At 54.3% G+C, this 22,002-nt stretch overlaps 1 protein-coding gene across 1 annotated transcript in view; it reads left to right on the top strand.

Annotated features, from left to right (window-relative positions):
• Positions 1-15,165: 15,165 nt before the first annotated feature.
• LOC144696327 (uncharacterized) overlaps positions 15,166-22,002 on the top strand; it is a 239,292-nt gene continuing 232,455 nt past the window's right edge. The window contains exon 1 of the mRNA XM_078567544.1: positions 15,166-15,227. Within this exon, the coding sequence (XP_078423670.1) occupies positions 15,206-15,227 (22 nt within the window). The 5' untranslated portion in view covers positions 15,166-15,205. The remainder of the gene's footprint in view (positions 15,228-22,002) is intronic.

The raw sequence follows: 22,002 nt of genomic DNA on the forward strand, positions 1-22,002 counted from the left end.
CACCCACCGCCCGCTTCCCCCTCACCCACCGCCCGCTTCCTCCTCACCCACCGCCTGCTTCCCCCTCATCCACCGCCTGCTTCCCCCTCATCCACCGCCTGCTTCCCCCTCATCCACCGCCTGCTTCGCCCTCACCCACCGCCTGCTTCCCCTCTCCCACCGCCTGATCCCCCCTCACCCACCGCCTCCTCCCCCCTCACCCACCTCCTGCTACCCCTCACCCACCGTCTGCTCCCCCTCACCCACCGCCTGCTTCCCCCTCACCCACCGCCTGCTTCCCCCTCACCCACCGCCTGCTTCCCCCTCACCCACTGCCTGCTTCCCCCTCACCCACCGCCTGCTTACCCCTCACCCACTGCCTGCTCCCCCCTCACCCACCTCCTGCTCCCCCCTCACGCACCGTCTGCTTCCACTTACCCACCGCCTTATTCCCCGTCACCCACATCCCACTTCCCCCTCACCCGCTTCCCCCTCACCCACTGCTTGCTTCATCCTCCCCTGCTTCCCCTCACCACCAGCCCCCTTCCGCCTCACTCATAACTCGTCTCCCCCTCACCCACATCCCATTTCGCCCTCAGCCGCACCCCCTTCACCCACCGTCCGCTCTCCCCTCACCCACCGTCTGCTGCCCCTCACCTACCGCCCGCTCCCCCCTCACCCAACGCCTGCTCCCCTTCACCCACCGCCTGGTCCCCCCTCACCAACCGCCTGCTTCTCCATTACCCACCGCCTGCTTCCCCATCACTCACAGCCCACTTCCCCCTCACTCACAGCCCACTTCCCCCTCACTCACAGCCCACTTCCCCCCTCACTCACAGCCCACTTCCCCCTCATTCACAGCCCACTTCCCCATCACTCACAGCCCACTTCCCCCTCACTCACAGCCCACTTCCCCCTCACTCACAGCCCACTTCCCCCTCACTCACAGCCCACTTCCCCCTCACTCACAGCCCACTTCCCCATCACTCACAGCCCACTTCCCCCCTCACTCACAGCCCACTTCCCCCTCACTCACAGCCCATTTCCCCCTCACTCACAGCCCACTTCCCCCCTCACTCACAGCCCACTTCCCCCTCACTCACAGCCCACTTCCCCCCTCACTCACAGCCCACTTCCCCCTCACTCACAGCCCACATCCCCCCTCATTCACAGCCCATTTCCCCCTCACCCACAACCCACTTTCCCCTCACCGGTTTCCTCCTCACCCACCGCCTGCTTCCCCCTCACCCACCGCCTGCTTCCCCCTCACCCACCGCCTGCTTCCCCCTCACCCACCGCCTGCTTCCCCCTCACCCACCCCCTGATTCCCCCTCACACAACACCTGCTTCCCCCTCACCCACCGCCTGCTTCTCCCTTACCCACTGCCTGCTTCCCCCTCACCCACTGCCCGCTTCCCCCTCATCCGCTCCCCATCACACACAGCCCCCATCCCCCGATCCAGTGCCCGCTTCCCACTCACTCACAGCTCGCCTCCCCCATCCACTTCCCCCACACTTGCTTCCCACTCACCCACTGCCCACATCCCCCCACCCACCATCCGTTCTCCCTCACCCACCATCCGCTCCCCCTCACCCACTGGCAGCTCCCACCGTCCTCTTCCCCTCATCCACCACCCGCTCCCCCTCAGCTGCTTCCCCCTCACCCACCGCCTGGTTCCCCTTCACCCACCACCTTCTCCCCCCACACCCACCGCCTGCTCCCCCTCACCCACCGCCTGCCCCCTCCATCACCCACCGCCTGCTCCCCCCTCACCCACTGCCTGCTTTTCCCTCACCCACCATCTGCTCCCCTCACCCACCGCCAGCTCCCTCCTCACCCACCGCCTGCTCCGCCCTCACCCACCGCCTGCTTCCCACTCACCCACTGCCTGCTCCCCCCTCACCCACCGCCTGCTCCCCCTCACCCACCGCCTGCTTCCCCCTCACCCACTGCCTGCTTTCCCCTCACCCACCGCCTACTCTCCCTCACTCACCGCCCGCTTCCAACTCACCCACTTCCTGCTCCCCCCTCACACAGCGCCTGCTCCCCCCTTACCCACCGCCTGCTTCCTCCTCACCCACCGTCTGCTCCCCTCACCCACCGCCAGCTCCCTCCTCACCCACTGCCTGCTTCCCCGTCACCCACTGCCTGCTCCCCCGTCACCCACCGCCTGCTCCCCCCTCACCCAACGCCTGCTTCCTACTCACCCACCGCCTGCTTCCCCCTCACCCACCGTCTGCTCCCCTCACCCACCGCCAGCTCCCTCCGCACCCACCGCCTGCTTCCCCCTCACCCACCGTCTGCTCCCCCCTCACCCACCGCCTGCTTCCCACTCACCCACCGCCTGCTCCCCCCTCACCCACCGCCTGCTTCCCCCTCACCCACCGTCTGCTCCCCTCACACATCGCCAGCTCCCTCCTGACCCACTGCCTGCTTCCCCCTCACCAACCGCCTGCTCCCCCCACCCACCGCCTGCCCCTCCCCATCACCCACCGTCTGCTCCCTCACCCACCGCCTGCTTCCCCCTCACCCACCGCCTGCTTCCCCTCACCCACCGCCTACTTCCCCCTCACCCACCGTCTGCTCCCCTCACCCACCGCCTGCTTCCCCCTCACCCACCGCCTGCTCCCCCCTCACCCACCGCCTGCACCCCCCTCACCCACCTCCTGCTCCCCCCTCACCCACCTTCTGCTCCCCCTCACCCACCGCCTGCTTCCCCCTCACCCACCTCCTGCTTCCCCCTCACCCACCTCCTGCTCCCCCCTCACCCACCTTCTGCCCTCCCTCACCCACCGCCTGCTTCCCCCTCACCCACCTCCTGCTCGCCCCTCACCCACCTTCTGCTCCCCCCTCACCCACCTCCTGCTTCCCCCTCACCCACCGCCTGCTTTCCCCTCACCCACCGCCTGCTTCCCTCTCACGCACCGCCTGCATCCCCCTCACCCACCGCCTGCTCCCCCTTCACACACCGCCAGCTTCCCCCTCACCTACCGCCTGCTCCCCCCTCACCCACCGCCTGCTCCCCCCTCACCCACCGCCTGCTCCCCCCTCACCCACCGCCTGCTCCCCCTCACCCACCGCCTGCTTCCCTTCACCCACTGCCGGCTTTCCCCTTACCCACTGCCGGCTTCCCCCTCACCCACCGCCTGCTTCCCCCTCACCCACCGCTGGCTTCCCCCTCACCCACCGCCTGCTTCCCCCTTACCGACCGCCGGCTTCCCCCTCACCCACCGCCTGCTTCCCCCTCACCCACCGCCTGCTTCCCCCTCACGCCGCGCCTGCTTCCCCCTTACCCACCGCCGGCTTCCCCCTCACCCACCGCTGGCTTCCCCCTCACCCACTGCCCGCTTCCCCCTCGTCCGCTCCCCCTCACCCACTGCCCCTATCCCCCGATCCAGTGCCCGCTTCCCACTCACTCACAGCTCGCCTCCCCCCATCCACTTCCCCCACACTTGCTTCCCATCACCCACTGCCCGCATCGCACACCCACCATCCGCTCTCCCTCACCTACCATCCGCTCTCCCTCACCCACCATCCGCTCCCCCTCACCCTCCGTCTGCTTCCCCCTCACCCACCGCCTGCTTCCCCCTCACCCACCGCCTGCTCCCCTCTCACCCAACGCCTGCTCCCCCCTTACCCACCGCCTGTTCTCCCTCACCCACCGCCTGCTTCCCACTCACCCACCGCCCGCTTCCCCCTTACCCACTGCCTGCTTCCCCTCACCAACCGCCTTCTTCCCCCTCACCCAGCGCCTGCTTCCCCTCACCCACCGCCTGCACAACCCTCACCAACCGACTGCTTCCCCCTCACCCACCGCCTGCTTCCCCTCACCCACCGCCTGCTTCCCCTCGCCCACCGCCTGCTTCCCACTCACCCACCGCCCGCTTCCCCCTTACCCACTGCCTGCTTCCCCTCACCAACTGCCTTCTTCCCCCTCACCCAGCGACTGCTTCCCCTCACCCACCGCCTGCACAACCCTCACCAACCGACTGCTTCCCCCTCACCCACCGCCTGCTTCCCCTCACCCACCGCCTGCTTCCCCTCGCCCACCGCCTGCTTCCCCCTCACCCACCGCCTGCTCCCCCCTCACCCACCGCATGCTCCCCCCTCACCCACAGCCCGCTTCCCCCTCACCCACCGCATGCTTCCCCTCACCCACCGCCTGCTTCCCCCTCACCCTCCGCCTGCTTCCCCCACACCCACCGCCTCCTTCCCTTCACCCACCGCCTGCTCCCCCCTCACCAACCTCCTGCTTCCCCCTCACCCACCTCCTGCTCCCCCTTCACCCACCGTCTGCTCCCCATCACACACCGCCTGCTTCCCCCTCACCCACCGCCTGCTTCCAACTCACCCACCGCCTGCTTGCCCCTCACCCACCGCCTGCTCCCCCTCACCCACCGCCTGCTGCCCCTCTTCACCCGCCTTATTCCCCGTCATCCACCGCCTGCTTCCCCCTCACCCATTACTGGCTTCCCCCTTGCCCACTGCCCACTACCCCCTCACCCACTGCTCGTTTCCCCCTCGTCTCCTCCCCCTCACCCACAGCCCCCATCCCCCGATCCAGTGCCCGCTTCGCACTCACTCACAGCTCGCCTCCCCCATCCACTTCCCCCACACTTGCTTCCCACTCACCCACTGCCCGCATCCCCCCACCGACCATCCGCTTTCCCTCACCCACCATCCGCTCCCCCTCACCCTCCAGCAGCTCCCACCATCCTCTTCCCCTCACCCACCGCCCGCTTCCCCTCAGCTGCATCCCCCTCACCCACAGCCCCCTTCCCCCTCACCCACTGCCAATATCACCCTCACCCGCTCTCCCCTCAGTCAAAGCCCATTTCGCTCTCACCTACCTTCCGCTCACCCCTCACTCCCTTACCCCCCACCGACGACGCACTTCCCCCTTACCAAGAGCCCCCTCCTCCCTCACTCACAACCGCCTCCTCCCTCAATCACAGCCCCCTCCTCCCTCACTCTCAGCCCCATCCTCCCTCACCCAAAGCCCATTGCTCCTCACCCACTCCCCCTCACCCGATGCCAGCTCCCCACTCACCCACAGCCCACCTTCCCCTCACCCATCTCCCGCTCACCCGCCGCCTGCTTCCCACTCACCGGCCACCCGCTTCCCCCTCACCCACCGCCTGCTTCCCCCTCACCCACCGCCCGCTTCCCCCTCACCCACCGTCCGCTGCCCCCTCACCCACCGCCTGCTTACCCCTCACCCACCGCCCGCTCCCCCCTCACCCACAGCCCACTTCACCCTCATTCACTGCCCGCTTCTCCGTCACCCACAGCTCCCTTTCCGCCATCCACTTCCCCCACATTTACTTCCCCCTCATCCATTCCCGGCTTCCCCCTCACCCACCGTCCGTTTCCGCTCATCCACCGCCTGCTCCCCCTCAGCTGCTTCCCCCTCACCCACAGCCCCCTTCCCCCTCACCCACAGCCCACTTCCCCCTCACCCACTGCCCATTTTACCCTCTCCCACAGCCCACTTCCCCCTCATCCACTGCCCGCTCCACCCTCACCCACCACCCGCTACCACCTCGCCCACCGCCCGCTTCCCTCTCACCCACTGCCCGATTCCTCTCATTCACTGCCCGCTCCCCCTCAGCTGCTTCCCCCTCATAAACAGCCCCCTTTCTCCTCACCCACAGCCCACTTCCCCCTCCCTCACAGCCCACTTCCCCCTCCCTCACAGCCCACTTTCCCCTCCCTCACAGCCCACTTTCCCCTCAGCCGTTTCCACGTCACCCACTGCCAGCTCCCTACTCACCCAACGCCTGCTTCCCCGTCACCCACCGGCTGCTCCCCTCACCCACCGCCTACTTCCCCCTCACCAACCGCCAGCTCCCTCCTCACCCACTGCCTGCTTCCCCTTCAACCACCGCCTGCTACCCCCTCACCCACCGCCTGCTTCCCCCTCACCCACCACCTGCTCCCCACTCACCCACCGCCTGCTCCCCCCTCACTCACCGCCTGCTCCCCGCTCACCCACCGCCTGCTCCCCCCTCACCCACCACCTCCTTCCCCCTCACCCACCGCCTGCTCTCCCTCACCCACCGCCTGCTCCCCACTAACCCACCGCCTGCTCCCCCCTCACCCACCGCCTGCTCTCCCTCACCCACCGCCTGCTTCCTCTCACCCACTGCCTGCTTCCTCTCACCCACCGCCTGCTTCCCCCTCACCCACCGCCTGCTTCCCCCTCACCCACCGCCTGCTTCCCCCTCACCCACCGCCTGCTTCCCCCTCACCCACCGCCTGCTTCCCCCTCACCCACCGCCTGCTTCACCCACTGCCTGCTTCCCCCTCACCCACCGCCTGCTCCCCCCTCACCCACCGCCTGCTTCCCCGTCACCCACCGCCGGCTTCCCCCTTACCCACCACCGGCTTCCCCCTTACCCAACGCCTGCTTCCCCCTCACCCACCGCCTGCTTCCCCCTCACCCACCGCCTGCTTCCCCCTCACCCACCGCCTGCTTCCCCCTCACCCACTGCCTGCTTCCCCCTCACCCACCGCCTGCTCCCCCCTCACCCACCGCCTGCTTCCCCGTCACCCACCGCCGGCTTCCCCCTTACCCACCGCCGGCTTCCCCCTTACCCAACGCCTGCTTCCCCCTCACCCACCGCCGGCTTCCCCCTCACCCACCGCCTGCTTCCCCCTCACCCACCGCTGGCTTCCCCCTTGCCAACTGCCCACTCACCCACTGCCCGCTTCCCCCTCGTCCGCTCCCCCTCACCCACAGCCCCCATCCCCCGATCCAGTGCCCGCTTCCCACTCACTCACAGATCGCCTCCCCCCATCCACTTCACCCACACTTGCTTCCCACTCATGCACCGCCCGCATCCCCCCACCCACCATCCGCTCTCCCTCACCCACCATCCGCTCTCCCTCACCCACCATCCGCTCCCCCTCACCCACCGCCTGCTCCCCCCTCACCCACCGCCTGCTTCCCCCTCACCCACCGCTAGCTTCCCCTTCACCCACTGCCTGCTTCCCCCTCACCCACCGCCTGCTTCCCCCTCACCCACCGCTTGCTTCCCCTTCAACCACCGCCTGCTTCCCCCTCACCCACCGCCTGCTACCCCCTCAACCACCGCCTGGTTCCCCTTCACCCACCGCCTGCTCTCCCTCACCCACCGCCTGCTCCCCCCTCACCCACCGCCTGCTTCCCCCTCACCCACCGCTAGCTTCCCCCTCAACCACCGCCTGCTTCACCTCACCCACCGCCTGCTCCCCCCTCACCCATCGACTGCTTCCCCTCACCCACAGCCCATTTCCCCCTCACCCACAGTCCGTTTCCCCCTCGCACACCTCCCGTTTCCCCCTCGCCCGCTTCCCACTCGCCCGCTTCCCCTCACCCGCTTCGCCCTCGCCCGTTTCCCCCTCACCCTCCGTCTGCTTCCCCCTCATCCTCCGTCTGCTTCCCCCTCACCCACATGCCTGCTTCCCCCTCACCCACTCCCCCTCATCCGGCGCCAGCTCCCCTCTAACCCACAGCCCACTTTTCCCTCACCCGTTTCCCCCTCACCCACAGCCCACTTTCCCCTCACCTGTTTCCCCCTCACCCACAGCTCCCTTCCCCCCTCACCCACAGGCCATTTCCCCCCTCACCCACAGCCCACTTCCCCCCTCACTCGCAGCCCACTTCCCCCCTCAATCACAGCCCACTTTCCCCTCACCTGCTCCCTTCTTCCCCACCGCCTGCTTCCCCTTCACCCACCGCCTGCTTCCCCCTCACCCACCGCCTGCTTCCCACTCACCCACCGCCTGCTTCCCCCTCACCCACCGCCTGCTTCCCCCTCACCCACCGCCTGCTTCCCCTTCACCCACCGCCTGCTTCCCCCTCACCCACCGCCTGCTTCCAACTCACCCACCGCCTGCTTCCCCCTCTCCCACCGCCTGCTTCCTCCTCACCCACCGCCTGCTTCCCCCTCACCCACTGCCTGCTCCCCCCTCACCCACCGCCTGCTTCCCCCTCACCCACCGCCTGCTTCCCCCTCACCCACCGCCTTCTTCCACCTTACCCTCCGTCTGCTAGCCCCTCACCCACCGCCTGCTTCCCCCTCACCCACCGCCTGCTTCCCCCTCACCCACCGCCTGCTTCCCCCTCACCCACCGCCTGCTTCCCCCTCACCCACCGCCTGCTTCCCCCTCACCCACCGCCTGCTTCCCCCTCACCCACCGCCTGCTTCCCCCTCACCCACCGCCTGCTTCCCCCTCACCCACCGCCTGCTTCCCCCTCACCCACCGCCTGCTTCCCCCTCACCCACCGCCTGCTTCCCCCTCACCCACCGCCTGCTTCTCCCTCACCCACCGCCTGCTTCCCCCTCACCCACCGCCTGCTTCCCCCTCACCCACCGCCTGCTTCCCCCTCACCCACCGCCTGCTTCCCCCTCACCCACCGCCTGCTTCCCCCTCACCCACCGCCTGCTTCCCCCTCTCCCACCGCCTGCTCCCCCCTCACCCACCGCCTGCTTCCCCCTCACCCACCGCCTGCTTCCCCCTCACCCACCGCCTGCTTCCCCTCACCCACCGCCTGCTTCCCCCTTACCCACCGCCTGCTTCCCCCTAACCCACAGCCCGTTTCCCCCTCGCCCGCCTCCCATTTCCCCCTCGCTCGCCTCCCGTTTCCCCCTCGCCCATTTCCCCCTCACCCGCTTCCCACTCAACCACAGCCCGCTTCCCCCTCACCCACTGCTCGCTTCCCCCCTCCCCCTTCCCCCTTACTCGATTTCCCTCTCACCCACAGCCGGCTTCACCCTCTCCTGCTTCCCCTCACCGCAAGCCCCCTTCCGCCTCATTCATAACTCGTCTCCCGCTCACCCACCACCCACTTCACCCCTCACCCACAGCCCGTTTCGCACTCAGCCATTTCCCCTCACCCACCGCCTGCTCCCCCTCACCCACCGCCCGCTCCCCCTCCCCCCTCACCCACTCCCGCTCACCTGGCGCCAGCTCCCCTCTAACCCACAGCCCACTTTTCCCTCACCCGTTTCCCCCTCACCCACATGCCCCTTCCCCCCTCACTCCCAGCCCACTTTCCCCTCACCTGTTTTTCCCTTGCCCACAGCCCACTTTCCCCTCACCCACAGCCCACTTTCCCCTCACCCACAGCCCACTTTCCCCTCACTCACAGCCCACTTTCCCCTCACTCACAGCCCACTTCCCCCTCACCCACAGCCCACTTTCCCCTCACCTGTTTCCCCCTTGCTCACAGCCCACTTCCCCCTCACTCACAGCCCATTTCCCCCTCACCCACAACACACTTTCCCCTCACCCGCTCCCTCCTCACCCACCACCTGCTTCCCCCTCACCCACCGCCTGCTTTCCCCTCACCCGCCGCCTGCTTTCCCCTCACCCGCCGCCTGCTTCCCCCTCACCCGCCGCCTGCTTCCCCCTCACCCGTCACCCACTGCCCATCCGCCCCAACCACTGCCCGCTTGCCCCTCACCCGCTGCCCACTTGCCCTTCACCTGCTGCCCGCTTCCCTGCTCACCCGCTTCCTGCTTCTCCTTACCGATTGTCCATTCCCCCTCACCCGCTTCCCACACTCCCGCTGCCCACTTCCCCCTCACCCGCTGCCCACTTCTGTGTCACCTGCTGCCCGCTTCTCCCTCACCCATCACCCACTGCCCATCCCTCCTTTACCCACTGCCCTTCCCTTCCTCACCCACTGAGTGCCACCACTCACCCACTGCTCGTTTTCCCCTCACCCATTGTCCACCCCCCTCACCCACTTACCAACCCCTCACCCATTGCCCGCCCCAACCATTGCCCGCTTCCCCCTCACCCACTGCCCACTTCCCCCAACCATTGCCTGCCCCCCTTACCCACTGCCCGCTTCCCCCTCACCCACTGTCTGTTTACCCCCTCACCCAGTTTGTGGACACAGCATGGTGTCTGCATCGCATTGCTAAAGGGCAGCATTAGGCTATCTGAAATTAATGCTGACCACATTAAAATATCATCATTGTATTGCTGTGTAAAATTTGAATCCCTTGTGAAATTGGGAGACTTTCATTTTTAGCTTTCTTTCTATCCTGGCTAGAGCTGTGTTATTGAAAGGGATCCCAACTATCTTTAGGAAAGTTAGTTTTGGTATTTTGTTTCACTGCTCTGACTGCGCTTCAGCAGGAGTGCAGAATACAGAGCAGGTTATTGCAGCTGAGTTTTGGCTGCATTGACTGCAACGGTCCAGAAATGATAGAATGTTGTCAGAATTATCAATGAGCCTGGCACATCAGCAGCAGTGGTTAGCATGGCAGCAAAGGCTTTGGAAAGTCGAAGGAGGAGGAGGAACTGGAGGAGTCAGGGGGCCAAGCTGGTGTTACTGCAGTTGGGTCTTCAAGATGAATACGTTGTACCTCAATACAGAATCATCGAAAGGTTACGGCACAGAAAGAAACCACTTGGCCCATCGTGTCTATGTCAACTGAAATATGTTAGAAGAGCAGTGTGTGAAGAAGCAGTGCTTCAGCAGGTAGTCATTGTTGCAGCAGGTATTGGAGCTAAATGCCAGGATAGATACAGCACATGTACAGTGCAGATACCCAACTTTCAACCATAACTCATAATTCCAGACTAACAGAGTGTGAAACACAATGTGATCAGTGAACAGGCTGCTTCCGTGCAGAGCCTGGAGTTAGAGGTGAGAGTTAGGATTCGGGTTTTTTTTCAAAATTCATTCATGGGATGTGGGCTTCACTAGTTGGGCCAGCATTTATTGCCCATCCCTAGTTGCCCTTGAGGAGATGGTAGTAAGCTGCCTTCTTGAACTGCTGCAGTCCCTGTGGTGTGGGTACACCCACAGCACTGTTAGGAACGGTGATATATTTCCAAGTCAGGATGGTGAGTGACTTGGAGGGGGAAATTCCAGGTGGTGGTGTTCCCATCTCTCTGCAGCTCTTGTCCTTCTAGATGGTAGAGGTTGTGTGTTTGGAAGGTGCTGTCTAAGGAGCCTTGGTGAATTCCTGCAGTGCATCTTGTAGATGGTACACACTGACCGTGCGTCAGTGGTGGAGGGAGTGAATGTTTGTGGATGTGGTGCCAATCAAGCGGGCTGCATTGTCCTGGACAGTGTCCAGCTTCTTGAGTGTTGTGGGAGCTGCACTCATCCAGGCAAGTGGAGAGTATTCCATCACACTCCTGGCTAGTGCCTTGTAGATGGTGGACAGGCTTTGGGGAGTCAGGAGGTGAGTTAATCACCGCAGGATTCCTAGCCTCCGACCTGCTCTTGTAGCCACAGTATTTACATGGCTAGTCCAGTTCAAATTCTGGTCAATGGTTTAACATTAGTGCTAGAGGTTATGGGTGGGGTCGGTTTAGGGTAAGGGATGGGGTTACTATTAGGATTTGTGCTCAGGTTAAGGGGGGAGGGTTTGTGGTTAGGGTGAGAATTAGTGTTAAAGGTGGGGTTAGGTTTAAGTTTAGGGTTAGGTGCAGATGGGGAACAGGGTTCTGTTTTTTAGTCTTTGTTTTACCTCCTGGTGAGTGTTTTTACTTTGGCTCAAAGGTAAAAGATGGTAATTTGCTATTACTTTATAAAATGAGTAATTAGGTAAGTAATCAAATAAATAAATGAATAAGCTTTGATAGACATGGCAGGATAGATGGTGTGCCATAACTGCAGTATGTGGGACTTATGGAGAGATCTGTGATCCTGGACAACCACATCTGCAGGCAGTGTATGTACCTCGTGGAACTTAGAAACATCGCAGGGCATCAGGGAGGGTGGGAGGGGGAGAGTTAGCTGGACACTTGTTCCAAGAGGCAGTCACACCTTTAGGTTAATTAGAACTTTAGAGTTGGTTAACATTAGCGATAGGAGAGTGTGACCATGAGTCAGGCAGGTATGGGGTTCCAGGCTGTAGGGCTGGAGGAGCCTCAGTTCGTGACTTTAACCAACAGGTACGAGTACTTTCTAGTTTTGTAAATGAGAACAAGGACTGCAGGGTGGACAGGAAAACTGACCATAATGCCGTAATGCAGAAGGCCCTCAATTGGGGGGAGCGAAGAAGAATGTCGTAGCAATAGAAGACAGTATAGTCAGGGAATAGACACTGTTCTCTGCAGCCGTGACCAGGAGCTCGGAAACAAAAACAAAAATTGCTGGGAAAACTCAGCAGGTCTGACAGCACCTATAGAGAGAAAGACAGAGTTAACATTTCGAGTCCATAGGACTCTTCTTCAGAACTAGACTCGAAATGGTAACTCTGTCTTTCTCTCCACTGATGCTATCAGACCTGCTGAGTTTTTCCAGCAATTTTTGTTTTTGTTTCATATTTCCAGCATCCACAGTATTTTGCTTTTATCTTAGGAGCTCTGAAGGTTGTGTTGCCTGCCTGGTGCCAAGGTTAAAGACACCTCCTTGCGCTGGAGAGGAACTTGGAGTGGGAGGGGGAAAATCCAGTTGTCATGGTCCATGTGGGAACCAATGACATACGTATAGCTAGGAATGATGTTTTATTGAGAGAGTTTGAGGAGTTAGGATCCAAATTAAAAAAAGCAGAATCCCAAAGGTAAATATTTTTGGATTGTTACCTGAACCAAGGATGAATTGGTTTTGGATCAAGCAGATTTGAGAATTAAACGTGTGGCTCAAAAAGCGCTGCGGGAAGAAGGGGTTTTCATTCATGTGGCACTGGCACCAGTACTGGAGAATAAGGGAGCTGTGCAGTTGAGATGGGCTGCACTTAAAGTTGGCTGGGATCAATGCCCTAGCAAGTTGTATAACTAGGGCTATGAATGGGGCTTTAAAATAAAAGGGAGGAGAGGGATCTTGCGAAGTCAATTTCAAATTCTGAACAGACAGGTCGAGATAAATTGGACAGTGATTTGGTTAAAGACAAGCAGGAAAGACTGGGCAGTTAGCAGTAATAGAGCATTAGCAAATAAGGTCCATCTAAAGAATAGAAATAAAAAAAAATAACGGCTCTTTATCTGAATGCATGACGCATTCGTAAAAATAGATAAACTAATGGCACAAGTAGAGATAAATGGTTTAAATTTAATTGTCATTACACTTACAAAGGCCTGAATTTTACCGATCAGGCCGATGACCCAACCCTGGGGGGATATCCAGCTTGATGAAACGCACAGGTGGGTGGTGGGATTTCCTGCACAATATTACCAGGAACAGCCAATTAAGTGCTGGCAGGCAAGGCAGCCTGTCAATTAACGATGATGAGCAGGTCCTCGTGCCGGCAGATTTCATGGTGGTGCCAATGTTCAAGGCACATGTGGAGCACTAGGCAGGCACAGGCAGAAAGGAGGAGGTCTACATGCAATAGAGGAATGGCTTCAGCATGAGGAAGCAACAAAGGCAAAGGAATACTCCAGGCCAGGGAAAGCAAAACCCGAACCAGCCAGTAAAGTGACTATGCCAACATTGTGGAGCAAAGCACCCCATGGATGAAATCAATGTCCTGCAATTTCAGCCCAATGCTTTCAGTGCAACAGGATTGGACACAATGGCAAACTGTGCAAGACAAAAACTCTGAAACGCACAGAAGGCCCAAAGATTAACCATGAGGTCAAAACTGCATGCCTGGAAGGCACACAGCCATGCTTCTTGGGTGAGGTCAAAGATCTTCGTTTCTCATTTTGGAATGCAATCATTTTAGTCAATGGTTGTTTAACCTGTTGGACAAAGAACAGTGGCTAAAATTTGTCTTCAGTCTTTCAGAAATTTAGTTTTATCTGCATTTTCTGCAAGGTATTGGGTTTTTCCACAAGCTGCCACCATGTTGTAGGGTGTTGGATACAGTTTGGTATGTCTGAAGAAGTCTTCACAGTCATACATCCGTTAACTGTAAGTCCTTATTGACTCTGAGAGATATTTACAAATGTACAGTAAAGGATACAAGCTAGGAGCTGTCTCCATTCTTGCTGGTACACATGGCTCTATCTGACACCAGACTGATCCTGGATGCGGGTCGTGCGGTCTCTTACACAACTGTGTGGACAGCACTAAACTCAGTCCCGCATTAACCCTATATGTGCCAGACCCTTATACTTGACTGAGGTCTGGATGATAGCAGGTGGCACCCAACCTGAGCAAGAGTCAAGCGAGGAGTAGAGAATCATTAGGGAATTAATTGGGAAATGAAACCTTTGAAAGAAAGATCATCATGCATGTCTGTAAGAGTTAAATAGTACGTAAATAGACTTAACAGGAAAAGAAAAGCCGCTTCCTGTCTTGTATGTGCACAGCCCTTTAACTGGCAGTGAGTTTTTTAAATGGAGAACATGTACATTTCATAAGTGATTAAATCAATCAGAATAAAATTATGCAAAATATTTCTTGATATGGAAAAAGTGGTTAAACATGAATGAAAAGATTCCTTGTGTCAGTTTCCAGCTCACCATCCCTGTGTCAATTTGAATTTTGTAATAGGGTTGGCGGAATCTGCAGTCCTCTGCGTATATTCCAATGCTGAATTTTGGGACAGAGTCAAACACTTGCCGCTTATTAAAGATTAGAAGTTACACACTCAAGACTGACACAAAGATCACAAATCCTGTTCTGTGGCAGGAGATAAACACATAAACCCTCTAAGTATCTCCCACATTACATTAATCTCAGGTTTCAGGCCATTATAACCTGCTCTTCTAGCACTGTCACTCTTGTTTTTACATTGGGTATTTTTAGCTTAACATTGCAACACTCCAAAGGCTCCACTGCATTATTACAGGGGATCACGTAAGCTACTGTGTCTGTTCACTTTCACAAAAAAGAATAAACATGTAGATGCATTCACAAAAAGATCAAAACTAGCCAAAAGTATTTTATATGACAGTTGCATGTCTTGCAGATAGAAACATGGAAAAGTTTAGGGCCCAGGAGGAGGCCATTCAGTTCACCATGTTGCCTGTCAGCCACATCAACAGTTTTTTTTAATTCAATGATTTACTTACAGAAATTAATATAGCATTAAATTCAATATAAATGATTCATTTTGTGTGAAATGGATTGTTTAATTCCTTCTCAATCTTAATCTGTAGCAGAATGAGGTCTGGAGAATATCGTAGGGAGCCCAACCTGAACAAGAGTCATGGGTGCCCTGTGGAGAATCAAGAATTAATTTGGAAAATGAAACCGTTCACAGAATGATTGTCATGCTTGCGTGTTAACTCTGCAAGTTAAGCCATACATAAATCGACTGACAGGAAAAGAAAAGCCACTTCCGTGATATTATATAGCCCTTTAAACTAACAGCCTTTTAAATGGAGATGGTGGAGACATGTGGTAGGTGTGAATTTCATTAATAATTAAAATAATTAGAGTGAAACTAAGTACCCAACTCTTTCTCAGTATAGAAAATAATGTAGTTAAACAGGTATGGCAGAAGTGTTGGATTTTAAATATCTGACAGGATGTATAATATCAGTGCATCTATGAAGGATGCCGACTCTTCTCCCACATTCTACGGTTCAGGTTGTTCGCACTTGGCCAGTCTTGCTCATCGTGTGATAACTAGAGTGACTGGGATTACCCTGTCAATACCCAACAGCCACTTAACCAACAGTGAGCCCTTTAAATGGTGAATACGGATGAGAATCCATCTGGTATGTGTGTGTCCTTATTAATTAAAATTGTTGGGATGAAATTAACTTCTTTCCTTATTTGCAAATTGGTGTGACTAAATACGTATAAGACCTGTTAATGTTTGCCTCTGCCGAGTTAACAAACAATTTATCTGTAAACATGTTTGCATATGCAGCAGGTATTTTTCACAAGCAGTGCACCAGGGACTCTTTAAATGGATAGAGTATGGTTACCAGGTCCTGGAGCATTGTCACTGAGTTAAGTGGGTCTGAGTGACATTGACAGTGAGGGGAAGAGGGGGTTGTGGCATTCAGTTGGAGGAAAGGGGGATAAATAAAAACAGAGCCATGTTCATCCCTTGATTCTGTTTAGAAATAGGTTTTGTTTCCAATATTAAATGAATCCTGTTTATTATACATTTGCTGTTTCTCCAAGGATAGAGAGTTCATTGCAAAGCTCTCTGAACTTGCTCTACTTTATTTTGTCCCTTTGCTCTGTTGCCAGCCCTGACTGGGAAATTTTCTAATGCACCAACCCTTGAACAGCCTTGATACAGAGCAAAGAATAAAGAAAAATGAGGGAAGTAATGGCTAGCATAAAACAATCAACAGAATTAGCCACAAATATAACTCAACATTTCTCAGATCAAACTTCCTGTGTGGGTGCAGAGCCCAGTCCTGTGATGGTGACACACTGTAATAGTGTGAATTAAAGTTGCACAAACGTTGAGACTGTATTATAAATGTCTATATCAAACGGCATGAATGAGATTTATTTCCTACATGGGCTCTGTTAATTCCCTGCAATTTCTAGTGTGTCCCACTCCTGAAAGTGCAAATTTTTGACCCTTGGGATGGACATTCCTTCTTTTTACCACTCTTTGTTTGGGTAATATTAGAGTGTTCAAAACAGTGAAATGGGCCTGGATGGCATACTGAAATTATCTTCCTTTAATCCCTGTGGTAGCACTTGCTCTGAAATCATCCCGCACGTGTAGACAAGGGTGGGTAAGAATAGCCCAAATCTTCATACAACCACCTCAAACCTACCCGCTGAGAACACAATTTAAAAGTGATAAAAGAAGTACAGCAGTATCCCTGTGGCAGATACACTTCTTTTATGTGACTCCTTGAAAAAATAGCAGCTGAATGCATGACCACTGTTCTACTTTGACAATTTACATGTGCTACCCTTGCCCTGTCTTTACCAGCCTCAGCTCACCACTTCATTCCTTTCCTAATCTTCAACAATTTGTTTGTCATCTGATGAGCTGTAAAGCTCCCTCCTCATATTCAGGATTGCCATTTTTCCTTTATGAGAGAATACCATGGCTTTCAGCCTTGCCTAGTCCTTAGTCTCCTTTTAAAAAGCACTCCTTCAAGATTTGGAAGACCCACTATGTCAGACAATGTCAGTTCCACTGTGAATTCAATTTCCAATTGTTCCCATGGCTTCCCTTTGCATTGCTGACACCTAGCCAATGAGATTGAGTGGGTACGAGAGGTAAGAAAGGAAGTCATATCTCTATCCTTCTTACAGGGTTAACATGGAGAACAGAACATTCACCTTTACAGTCCTTGTGCGGTCATTAAAGTTCCCTGAACTGTTATTGTGCTGCAGGTCCTACTCATTGCATCTTCCTCTGGATCATTTTGCCACTGGACCACTCACTGTCCTGGTCACTGGACTAATCACTGCATCTTTCACTGTATCACTCACTCCCTGTGCCACCAGACCACTCACTGGGCCCAGGTGCAAGATTCCTTCATTCCTTCCCTACTGCAGCTTATTTCTTCGAGAAGGACATCCACTGCAAACTTGGGCATTCTTCCTGCTGCTGCCCCCTCCTCAAAGCTACTCCGTCCTGACTCATTTGCTCTGCTACTCCCAGCCAAAAGATGCATGTTCACCTGTGGCATCAGCACTTGATTAAAATCATCTGATTTTAGGAGGCTGTGCTGGCATGAGTGGCATCAGCACTTTACAGAAAATGTGCCAACAGATAGGTTTATCATTTATGTTTTGTATGTGGCTACCAGCTGGAATTAACATAATACTTGATGAGGAGCAGGAAGAGGAGGAAGAAAGAAGGAGGCAACTGGCACATCCAGTTTCCAGCCTGACAGCCATGATCAAATCATTTGACTCTCATTCCGCTAAAGCCTCATTGTACAATGGTCCCACACATTACCATCCCTCTTATATGGACCATCACAGATTTGTCTTGACCGCAATGCTGAAATGAAAGACACAAAACAGACATTCCATACCAAATTTATCCAATAACACTTCAAATAATGGTCAACTCTTGTGCATTTCCTTAGAGCCTGTATGCAGGGCAGGTGTCTTTACTTGGCCTAGAGATCCTTCACAGTGGTATCTCAGTGGCTGTAGTTTGGCTGGTGGAAGTCGGATGATTTTCAGTGGTGGAGTCTCTGGATGGCCTTGGAAGACCCACTCAAGCTGCACCCCCTTGGCTTGGTTGGCCACAGTCTAGTCTGGCTAGTTGAGAGACAACTGCTAGGGCATTGACAGTGGTAGAAGGCTAAAGGTTGAGAGAGCAACTTCATGGTCCAGTGAACCACTCCCCCTGGGGCGGTGCCTCAGCAATCCTAGTAATATGTTGGTGTACAGATTGTTGGACTGCTGGGAGAGTCTGAAAATCCCTTTGAGCTCTGGTAAGTACAGCCATGATATGGCAACAAGCTAAAATTTAACAGCCTTAGCACAAACTTCCACGGTAGCACTCATACATCGGGTGGCTTCTACTTGTGCTACAATTGAAGCTAAGATATCGATCATCAGATGCTATATCATAGTTCATTCTGGAAGTATTCTCATGCAGTTGGCCACTGCTTCCACATTGAAAAGAATAGGCTCCAAGTGGTTATCAATGAATACAAGTAACATCCCAGAAATAGCTGTAAATCAGAAAATGGAAGAGAAGGAAGAACTCAAGAAAATTACAGTCACCAGGGAATTGGTACTGAGCAAATTGTTGGAGCTATGAGCTGACAAGTTCCTGGGTCCTGATGGACTTCATCCTAGGGTCTGAAAAGAAGTTGCCAGTGAGATTGTTGATGAGTTGGTTTTAATTTTCCAAAATTCTCTAGATTTGGGAAGGTTCTATTAGATTGGAAGATAGTGAATATAACACTTTTATTCAGAAAGGGAAGGAGACAGAAAGCAGGAAACTATAGGCCGGTTAGCTTAGCATCTGTCATAGGGAAAATGTTAGAAGCTATTATTAAAGACATTATAGCAGGGCACTGGGCTATTTCGTGATAACCTTTACCACATCAAAGGCTATTACAAAAAAAAAGTTTATGGTGTAGGGGTTAACATATTGAACAACAAAGAACAAAAAAAAGTACATCACAGGAACAGGCCCTTCGGCCCTCCAAGCCTGTGCCGATCATATTGCCTGTCAAACTAAAACATTTTGCACTTCCGGGGTCCCTCTATTCCCATCCTATTCATGTATTTGTCAAGCTGCCTCTTAAACACCACTATCGTACCTGCTTCCACCACCTCCTCTGGCAGCGAATTCCAGGCACTCACTACCCTCTGCGTAAAAAACTTGCCCCGCACATTTCCTCTAAAGCTTTCTCCTCTCACCTTAAATCTATGTCCCCTAGTAATTGACTCTTGCACCCTGGGAAAAAGCTTCTGACTATCTACTCTGTCCATGCCACTCATAATTTTGTAAACTTCTATCAAGTCGCCCCTCAATCTCCATCGCTCTAGTGAGAACAATCCGAGTTTCTCCAACCTCTCCTCATAGCTAATAACCTCCAGACCAGGCAGCATCCTGGTAAACCTCCTCTGCACCCTCTCCAATGCCTCCATATCCTTCTGGTAATGTGACGACCAGAATTGCACGCAATATTCCAAGTGTGGCCTAACCAAGGTTCTATACAGCTGCAGCATGACTTCCCAGCTTTTATACTCAATACCCCTGCCGATGAAGGCAAGCATGCCATATGCCTTACTGACTACCTTATCCACCTGCGTTGCCACTTTCAGTGACCTGTGGACCTGTACACCCAGATCCCTCTGCCCGTCGATGCACTTAAGGGCTCTGCCATTTACTGTATAATTCCTACCTGTATTAGACCTTTCAAAATGCATTACCTCGCATTTGTCCTGATTAAACTCCATCTGCCATTTCTCCGCCCAAGTCTCCAACCTATCTATATCCCGTTGACTCCTTTGACAATCCTCTTCACTATCTGCAACTCCTTCAACCTTAGTGTCATCTGCAAACTTACTAATTAGCCCAGTTACATTTTCCTCCAAATCATTTACGTATACTACGAACAGCAAAGGTCCCAGGACTGATCCCTGCGGAACACCACTAGTCACAACTAGTTGACATGGACAGAAGATGGGCTGGCTAACAGGAAGCGGAGAGTAGGCATAAATGGGTCGTTTTCTGGTTGGCAAGATGTAATGAGTGGCGTGTCATAGGGATCAGTGCTGGAGCCTCAACTTTTACAATTCATATAATGACTTGGATGAAGGGACTGAAAGTACGGTTGATAAATTTGTTGATGACACAAAAATAGGTCGGAAAGTAAGATGTGAAGAGGGCATAAGGAGGCTACAAAGGGATATAGATAGGTTAAGTGAGTGGGCAAAGATCTGGCAAATGGAGTATAATGTGAGAAAATGTGAAATTGCCTATTTGGCAGGAAAAATAAAAACAAAGCATATTATCTAAATGGTGAGAGATTGCAGAGCTCTGAGATTCAGAGGGATGTAGGTGTCCAAGTACATGAATCACAAAAGGGTTAGTATGCAGGTATAGCAAGTAATTAGGAAAGCTAAAAGAATGTAATTGTTTATTGTGAGGGGAATTGAATATAAAAATAGGGAGGTTATGCTTCAGTTATACAGGGCATTGGTGAGACCACACCTGGAGTACTGTGTACAGCATTGGTCTCCTTATTTGAGGAAGAATGTAAATGTGTTGGCAGCAGTTCAGAGAAGGTTTATCAGACTAATAACTGCAATGGTGGGTTGCCTTTTGAGGAAAGATTGGTCAGGCTAGGCTTGTATCCGCTGGAGTTTAGAAGAGTAAGAGGTGACTTGATTGAAACATATAAGATCCTGAGGGGTCTTGACAGGGTGGATGTGGAGAAGATGTTTCCTCCTGTGGGACAATCTAGAACTAGAGGTCATTGTTTAAAAAGAAGGGGTTGCCCATTTAAGACGGAGCTGATGAGAAATTTTTTCTCTCAGAGGGTCATGAGTCTTCGGAACTCTTTTCCTCAAAAGGCAGTGAAAGCAGAGTCTTGGACTATTTTTAAGGCAGAGGTAGATAGATTCTTGATTATCAAGGGGGTGCAAGGTTATCAGGGATAGGTAGGAATGTGGAGTTGCGGTTAAAATAAGATCAGCCATGATCTTATTGAATAGCAGAGTGGGCTTGAGGGGCCGGGTGGCCTACTCCTGCTCCTAATTTGTATGTTTGTATGTTCATATACAGCTCAGTGCAAAGATCTATGCCAAGTATTAACCGTATACTAATTGTATTTAATTATATGCAAGTGGTGTGCATTTACTCGGGATTCATTTGTGGTCTTTTAAATAAGAGCAGACTGAAGCTGAAACTGATTTTTGGCTTAGGAGGTGCATGTTTGTAATGTGTATCTCTGTAAATAAATGCTTATAAAACTGTGTAAAGGTTGGCTCCAGTTCTGTCCTTCACCACCCAGGTTTCTGGATTATAACATGGTATCAGGTGATCATTGTCTCAGGTTAATGTTGGAAACTAAGAAAAAAGGTTCACACAGAAAATTAAAATCCTGGTGGCCATTGTGAAAATTGGCAGGAAGCAAGCATAAATTGACCTTCTGATGTCCTTGGAGACTGAACCTTATGGAAGAATGAAATGTACATGTGGACATGGGCTATGTCCCTACCAAAGGGGAAACAAGGTTTTATGTTTTTGACTGTCAGGTTTGCTTTGTCCGGCAAATGCTAGCTGCGCCCTTGATATTAACGCATTAGTTGGCGCTTGAAACAATATAGGCAGAGAGACCAATTAACTGAATAAACACTGGTGGTTTATTGGAACTAAGAACAGAGCACTACCACCATGTGTACTTCTTCAATCACCTCCAGCTCTAGACTTACAGTTACCCCAGAAGCCCGTGCTATGTAGCAATTGGTCAATACAGTCACATGGTCAACTAACTACATTCTCTTAAAGGTACATGGCACCCCATTTTACCACATCCCTCCCCCTTTACTTGAAAGTACAATTGACAAGCATCACAACATCCCAATTATTTACATGGAATAATTTTACAAGTCAAGTCTCTCAGAAGGCTTCATCTCAGAGATGTGTCGAGCGTAGTAGCTCAACGGCCACAGCTGGTTTTTCTGAGACACCCTTCTCAGGGGTCAATTGTCCACCAGGCTCTTTGGTGGAAGAAGGCAAGTTTGCGCCTTCAACCCACTCGGGTCC

This window comes from Cetorhinus maximus, chromosome 22 (genome assembly GCF_964194155.1).
Source record: "Cetorhinus maximus chromosome 22, sCetMax3.hap1.1, whole genome shotgun sequence".
NCBI classification, from domain to species: Eukaryota; Metazoa; Chordata; class Chondrichthyes; order Lamniformes; family Cetorhinidae; genus Cetorhinus; species Cetorhinus maximus.